The following is a 7724-nucleotide window of genomic DNA, read 5'->3' as shown; positions in this document are numbered from 1 at the left end:
TATATATATATATATATATATTATAATATATTTAAATATTTAATATTTACCAGCTTCAAGTTCAATATCTTTTTGAACAGTACTTTCATGAACTTCTAAGTCTAAAAGTTCTTGCAATGATAAAAGAGCTTCTTGAGCTCCTTCACCAGGAAATAAATAATCCGATAAGGTAATTTTACTTTCAGGCAATGCTATTAATACTCTCCTTGGAGGTTCATGTAATGTTATATTTTCTGAAAAAAAATAATAAAATGAGTTTTTCATAAATTTTTAATAATTACTTATATATATTAGATACCTTCTGGAGATCCATTTTCTTCTTCAATTAAACTATCCCAATGCATTTCTAATCTACTTGCTAATGATCTTATTATGTCTTGTTTTACTGCTGTATTAGCTTCTTCGACAATTGCTTTTTGATGAACAAAAGTTCTACTTACTAATTGACCAATCAAACGTATAGAAGCAGAACATGGCGTTACTTTCACATCAGAATTAATATTCTCTTCTTGCTAATAATTCATAAGATCATTAATATTTTAATTAAATTATTAATATGTTAAATATATTTCTTTTTATTTAAAAATTATTTTTAAAGTAGTTTTTAAAGTAATATAAAAATTAGGATAAATGTTTTTATAGGAAAAAAAAAAAAATACTCACACATGGAATATATAAGTTAATTTGAATAGATTGGTCATTATTATTTTTTTCACTACTTTTACAATTTTTTTCATCTTTTTTGTTTTTGCTAATTACTTCTAATGTATCATGTGGGGACCAAACTTCTCCTTCAATAACAATAAGGGAAGTTTCAACAATATCTGATATAGTTTTTAAAATATCTTGTAGTTGTTTTTTAAGAGTTTCTGGATCTTTATTAGCAGCAATAAGAAATAGGCGATCAAAATTTATAAATGTTTCAAGTTGATGCCACTTAGTAGCTCTAGTTTGAAATTTCCAATCTACTGATTTAAACATTCCATTTGTATTTATTTCTATAGATTTACAAGTATATCTAAAATAATAAAAAATTAAAATATAATAAAATGTATTTATTGAATATTATAATTTTTTATACTTTTGTGTAATGCTATTTAAATTTAAGATAAGATGTTCTTCATTATTATTCCCACATAAATATTTATTGTGTAATAAATTTTTATGCATCATTGTAAGAACAGATTTAAATTTTTGTATATTGTTATCATTTATACTGTCCTCTGGACCAATAATAAATGTGCCAAGAACACGCATTCCACCAGGTAACATTCTAGTGACCTATAAATAATAGTATTTAAAATTATTTAATTTTCATAAAATTTAAAATTTTAATTATATCTATTTAATAATAAAATTATTTAAAATAAAATAGATCATTACATGTTTTGCATGATCTGCAACCCAGCTCTCAGGTATATCTTTTACTGATTTAATGTGATTTTCAATAATATTTTGTTCAGATTTTATTGTAGTATTAAGCAATATTTCTTCTACAACATTTTTGCCAATAGGTGGTGGTGTTTTTGCTAAATGTACAATATAATCTTTTTGACCAGTACTCTGTAATATTAATTATAATTTAAATGAGATAAAATGTATTAATAATTTAAATTGGATTATTATTTAAACTTTTATTTAACATATCAATTTTAAAAAGAATATAAATTAAATAAAATAACCTAAAAAAATACGTAAAAATTATATATGTTAAAATGAATGAAAACAGGAAAGATGACATAAATTGAAACATACAAAAATCGAACCTGTCCCACAATTAGTCCTATTGTGTATTCATCTGGTCTTACTAAAGATATTAAATAATTGTGAAGACGTTCCTCTGCGTATACAGTTCGTCCCATTATTTTTAATACTTTTGTAAATGCGTAAAATTGATAATACTTCTTTACCGTTATTGTATTATCACAGATAAATTATAAGAATAGACTAATCATGTAATATGTAATGTATTTTTATATTTCTGACCCAAATTCTAGAGCTCTAGATTTCCATTACTATTTTCATGTCACTCGCATCATTACCAACAGAATGCAGAATTTGATTGTAGATTCATTTTAGTGGGAATTATAAATATAGTAACGAATTGATTGATGATCGATTAAAATATCGATATCAATATAATAAAAATCTTAAAATAATAAAAATGAAATAATCTGTGTGAAATAATTTAAAATTTTGGCGTGATAATAAAAAGAAAATGAAATTCACATTAATGAAATTCCTTGAATTTTTTTAACAATAATTATTATTGATTAATTAATATTAATTATTATATAATAATTATATAATAATATATTTTTAATATATTTTAATTTTTAATTTTTGTATTTTTTTAAATTAATTAACTATTTTTTTTATTAATTATTATAATTAAAAAATTTTTAATTAATGAATTTTAATTTTGATTTAATTTAATGAAAAAATAAAAATTAAAGATTCATTAATTTTCTTCTTTAACTAACAACTAATTTTTTTTAAATTTTTATTTTTAATTTTTAAATTCTTTAAAATATATTATTTTTAAAGAAAAATAAGAAATTAAAAATTATGTTTTTTTTTTCTGGTTTAATTCTTGTATCCACGAGTTCAGTTTGTTCTCTAATTTATACTTTTAAGTTTCAAGAACCTTAATTCAAAAATTGTGATCAAAGAATACTATACTTATTTCTTTTTTTTAAATCATTCTCAATTTTTTATATTCTTTCATGATCCTTTTTTATATTTGATATATTAATTTATTTTTTTGTATCATGATTTAAATCTGAATATAAAAAAGAAATAGCATTCTTTTTTAATCTTTCAGAAACATAATCTTTCAGGACTATCTATTATAAACTATCTATTATAAATAATTTAATACAATAATTATTTTCAGTCAATCATTTAATCCACAATTTATAATCCATATTATAAATTTATCGTTATTGCATTATTTAGAAATTAATAAAAACTTTAATCTTTTGAATTATCAGAAAAATGCAGTAATAAAAACATTTCTTATAATATTCTTTTATCTTCTTTTGATTTCATTATATCAAAGATTGACAATTAACGATTAACTTTTTTAATTGAAATAAAAATATAATAAAAAATTAACTTTTTTTAATTTATATTTTAATTTATAAAATAGAAAAAAAAACATTCTTTAGATGATTATTAAAAAAAGTAATAGTATATAGACTCAATTGTTTTATTTTAATATTTATATTAATATAATTATTTCTTTTATTCTATTTATCTCTTATTTTATAATTATTTTTTAATAAATTAATAAATTATTAAAAAATAATTATTTAATGCAAAAACAAGTATGACGATTTATTTTGCAAAAAATGCAATATTTTTAAATTTTGTATTTTAATTTAATTAATAATTATTCGCTGTAATTGATATTTGACTAAGTAGTAAAATTTATTTAATGTGCTACGGATTAAAGAAGTAAAGTTAAATGATAGGAATTGTATTTTTTTATTTAACAAAATGTCAATAAAAAATATTTTAATTTCCATGCAAATAAATTATTGAGTGTTTTGAGAATTTCGAATTTTTAAGATAACAAATAAAAGGAAATCTTAATATTCAAATTCTTATTTTATAAAAATTTATTTAAAAATTTATTTTTTATTTAATTATTTATACTTATTTAAAAACATCACAGTGAATAATTTATTAAAAATTTATTAAATTTATTAATTTATTATGATTTTTAAATTATTATGATTTACAAATATTATAATATAATATTATTTCTTTATGGAATTTAGAATGCGATAAAAGTAAGTACAAGAACAGTTTAAATTAACTGAAAAATATATAAAGGCAAATAATTTTAATAAAATGAATGAATTTTAGCTCGCATTGCAAACAAAAATTTAACAAAAAAGTTTTTTCTGTTTTTTTCGTTTCTTATATAAATTCTATAAAATCAAATATTGTATTATACAAGTTTTTTGAGATCTTTAATAATCTATTTGATAATTAGATGTAATATTCACAATCTTGATTCAAACAAATATCATCATTTTTTAATCATATAATATATTCATATTCTTTAATCAAAATTAATTTTTTTACAATAAAAAAAACAAATAAAATTAAAAAGCATATCTAATGTTAGTTTATCTAATTAATTTTTTTAGCTTAAAAATTCTATATTGTTTTCTACTTTTATAAATATAAATAATAATAATTCTATATTCTAATATTAAAATTGCAATAATTTCAGTTACAAATGTGCAACTTTGATATATAAAATGAAAAGATATAATATTTCTGATAATTTATCATTTAAATATATATTAGAAAATTTTTTTTAATTAAATAAATCTGAATGCATGGTGGCATTTATAACCGAAATCCATCTATAAAACTATATGTTTAACTATTAAGAAAAATATAATATTAAATTTACATAAAATATAGTTCATAGTAAATAGTTCAATGATAATTATCAACCTCATAGAGCACTTTAAAGAAAAATAAAATATCCCAAAGTATTGAGAATAAGCATTCACGTCAAATATTTCATTTTATGAAATGAAAGAAGATTGATATTGATAATAATGAAAATATACAATTGATATAGAAATTGATATATAATTAATATAATAATATTAGTATGCTTTTTAAAAATTATGTGCAATAAAATATTTCGCGGAAAATTTTATTGACATTGTTAAAAAATAGCATAGAAAAATCTGAATGTACAAAATGTTTTAATTATTTTATTCATAGAAAAATGGAAAATTTTAATTGATACTTCTTTAACGATGAATGTTATTGCCAATATATGAATTCAAATTTCTCAACATTATTGTAGTTGATGATACATATTGTAATATTTATTGACAAACTATATTTTCTTCATATGTTCAATATTGACAATATACATAACTATATAATTTCATTATATCAAAAATGTATATATATATATATGTATTATATATATTACATATATATAAATATAATAATTATATATATATAATAATTATATAATTATATATTAAAAATTAATTTATAGTATATTAATATATTATATTATTTATATTAAATATATTAAATATTTAATAACTGAATATTAAATAACTGAAACGATGATTTTGCATAAAAAATATTATGTTTTTAATATTTTATGTTTATTTTAATTTTGAATCTCCATTTTATATAAAATACATTGAATGAATTGAATTTTCTATTTTATTAAAATTTGAATATATATTATTAAACTATTAGTAGATTAAGATTTTTCTTTGCTTTTAATATTACTTTATTAAATTATTAATTATTATATCCTATGTTATGTTATATGAAATTTCTTAGATGTTCAATAATAATACAAATATATGATAAATTTTATAATTTACTATATTTAATATATTTAACTCGACGCTTTTTCATATTTTGTATGAAAGTTAATTATAAATTATTTATTCTTTGGCATTTTTTTACTTTGGTATTTGTTTATGTTTTTGTTTTAGTAATTTATCATTTAATTTATGAGAGTGTATATGCATAATGTAAGTAGTGAATATGCAAATTGAAATTGTTGATTTAATTGAAAAAAATTATTTCCAGAGATAATTATTTGCATAGGCAATTATATTCTATAATTTTCGAAGTATATAAATAAAATATTGAATATTTTTTTAATCAGTCAAAATTTTAAAATTTTTTAAATTTCTAATTCATTTAGTGGTAAATATAATAGTTCCGAATAATAATTTTGAACAATATGAACTTATAAACAATTTATAATCAAAAAATTCATGAAAGAAAATTTTTAAAATTTTATATTCATTCGACTTTGTAGAAATTTTTATGATGCAAAATCATAAAAACTTTTGTTACCAGTAAAAAATCTTGAAATTTTGTAAAAAGATAGTTAATGCTTTATTAAAAATTGGAAAAATATTTAACATTAATATTGTCGAAATCACATAAAATACATATTCTAACAAAATATAAAGAATAAAGAATGATTAGAAAATTGTAAGAATGCTGAAATGTAAAAAATGTTATTATTCTATAACCATGAAAAAAGGAAAAAAGAATGTTATAATAAAAAAGTCAACACTTATTGCCCAGAATATTTTGCTTTCCATGTTTTACAAAACTACATATATGAATTTATATGTTATATTTTAATCATTATTGTTATTTTTGATTATTCGTATTGAAGAATTCACTTTTTTGTACAATTAAAAGTAATAAAAATTTGAGAAAATAATAATAATTTTTTAAATCAACATATTATTTAATTTCTTTTTATAATTTTATATTTAAATTTTCAGTTTAAATTATGTTTTTAAAAATATAAATAGAAACATATATGTGAATCATTCGCCATGAAAATTATGTGTGGACCATTCATAATTTACATCTTCGTATGATAAAAATTATGTATTACAATTATTGAGAGTTTAGCTAGTCAGATAAAAAAGCAAATACGCAGCTTATGAATTACCATTAATGAATGATAACGAACGTGTTAAAAACGATTGAAACATAATCCTTAAAAAATTGTTATTTTTTAGGGATAAAATTTAATTTTTAATTTTTAAATTTAAATATATGTAAAATTTAAATAAGTAATAATCTTTAAATTAAAAAAATCAATTATATATACACATAACAAAATATTCACTTAAAAATCAGGAAAAGGAAAATTTTTAATTTTTATCTAAATCTCTTCAATATATACAAGATATATAAAAAAATAAATATTATAATTATTATAACATGATTCTACACTTTTGAATCAGTAAAGATTATTAAAAAAAATTTGCAAAATTGATTTCAATTTTGAAATTCAAAATTAAAAATTTTTTCATTGTATCATATAATACTTGCCATAAGAAAGAAAAGTTTCAAAGAAATCATAGATTGCAAATGAATCATTCTCTTAAAAAATTTTAAAGTTTGGTAAATTATTTTTTTCAATATATTTATATTTGTAATAAATTATATGACATATAATAATATATAACATATATTAATTATAACAGCTATTTATTATGCATTAATTAACGAAATATATGGAATAATTCAATAAGAAAAACAATTGCGTCACAAGAAGAAATATTAAATATGATTTTTTTTAGTTATATTAATAATTTAATAATTAATTTAGAAATTAATATTATGTCATACTAATGCATATTAGAGATCAGATGACTTCATAAAAAAACAGGTTAATGCTGCTGTTTTTTCATTAATAGATAAAAATTCGATGAGTAGAGATAAATCATAAAAATATATTGTATATTCGTATGAGTGTTCAATTAAAATGATCATAAAGTTTAGTCAATGGATTAAAAAAATTGGAACGCAAAGCATCTTTTTTTTTGGAACGTATATTACTCCAAGAATAAACAATGTCAGAATTTAAACTTAAACATTCTTTGCTCTTAAGCAATAATTATTTTTTTACTTAAATTTCCAGTAATTTATATCACAAAATAAACGATATATAAATATGTAATAATGTATCAATTAACTTAAGCCAATTTTTGAAGAATATGTTAGATTATGATGGATCAGTAAATTTATTTCCCTTGTAGCATTTTTCAGATATGAGAGCATTTTCTTTGATCTGTGTTTTTTAATAATTAATAATTTAATAATTTAAGAAATTCTATAAAATAGTAATCTTTTTTTGCAAATATCTCGAAAATTAAGACCGACTTGTGTTACGGAGGTAACAC

The 7724-nt window shown here is 18.3% G+C and overlaps 1 protein-coding gene across 1 annotated transcript; it reads right to left on the bottom strand.

Annotated features, from left to right (window-relative positions):
• Positions 1 to 39: 39 nt before the first annotated feature.
• Positions 40 to 2086, bottom strand: LOC102674321 (protein odr-4 homolog). Its single transcript, XM_006623982.2, has 6 exons — positions 1767 to 2086; positions 1384 to 1563; positions 1082 to 1281; positions 664 to 1018; positions 299 to 512; positions 40 to 233 (listed from the first exon to the last, which is right to left on the bottom strand). The coding sequence occupies exons 1-6, from the start codon at positions 1860 to 1862 to the stop codon at positions 40 to 42; spliced, it is 1239 nt and encodes a 412-aa protein (XP_006624045.1). The 5' UTR covers positions 1863 to 2086.
• Positions 2087 to 7724: the final 5638 nt, after the last annotated feature.

Source organism: Apis dorsata, unplaced genomic scaffold, assembly GCF_000469605.1.
Source record: "Apis dorsata unplaced genomic scaffold, Apis dorsata 1.3 scaffold_982, whole genome shotgun sequence".
In the NCBI taxonomy this organism is placed as follows: Eukaryota; Metazoa; Arthropoda; class Insecta; order Hymenoptera; family Apidae; genus Apis; species Apis dorsata.
The sequence above is the reverse complement of the archived record's forward strand: the minus strand, read 5'-3'. Positions and strand labels throughout refer to the sequence as shown.

Excerpts from the sequence above, each read along its gene's own strand:
- LOC102674321 (XM_006623982.2), bottom strand. The coding sequence starts at position 1,862 with ATGGGACGAACTGTATACGCAGAGGAACGTCTTCACAATTATTTAATA. Across the intron at positions 1,282-1,383 it reads TTGCAGATCATGCAAAACAT|GTCACTAGAATGTTACCTGG; the intron begins GTAATGATCTAT and ends TATTATTTATAG. Across the intron at positions 234-298 it reads AGAAAATGGATCTCCAGAAG|AAAATATAACATTACATGAA; the intron begins GTATCTAATATA and ends ATTTTTTTTCAG.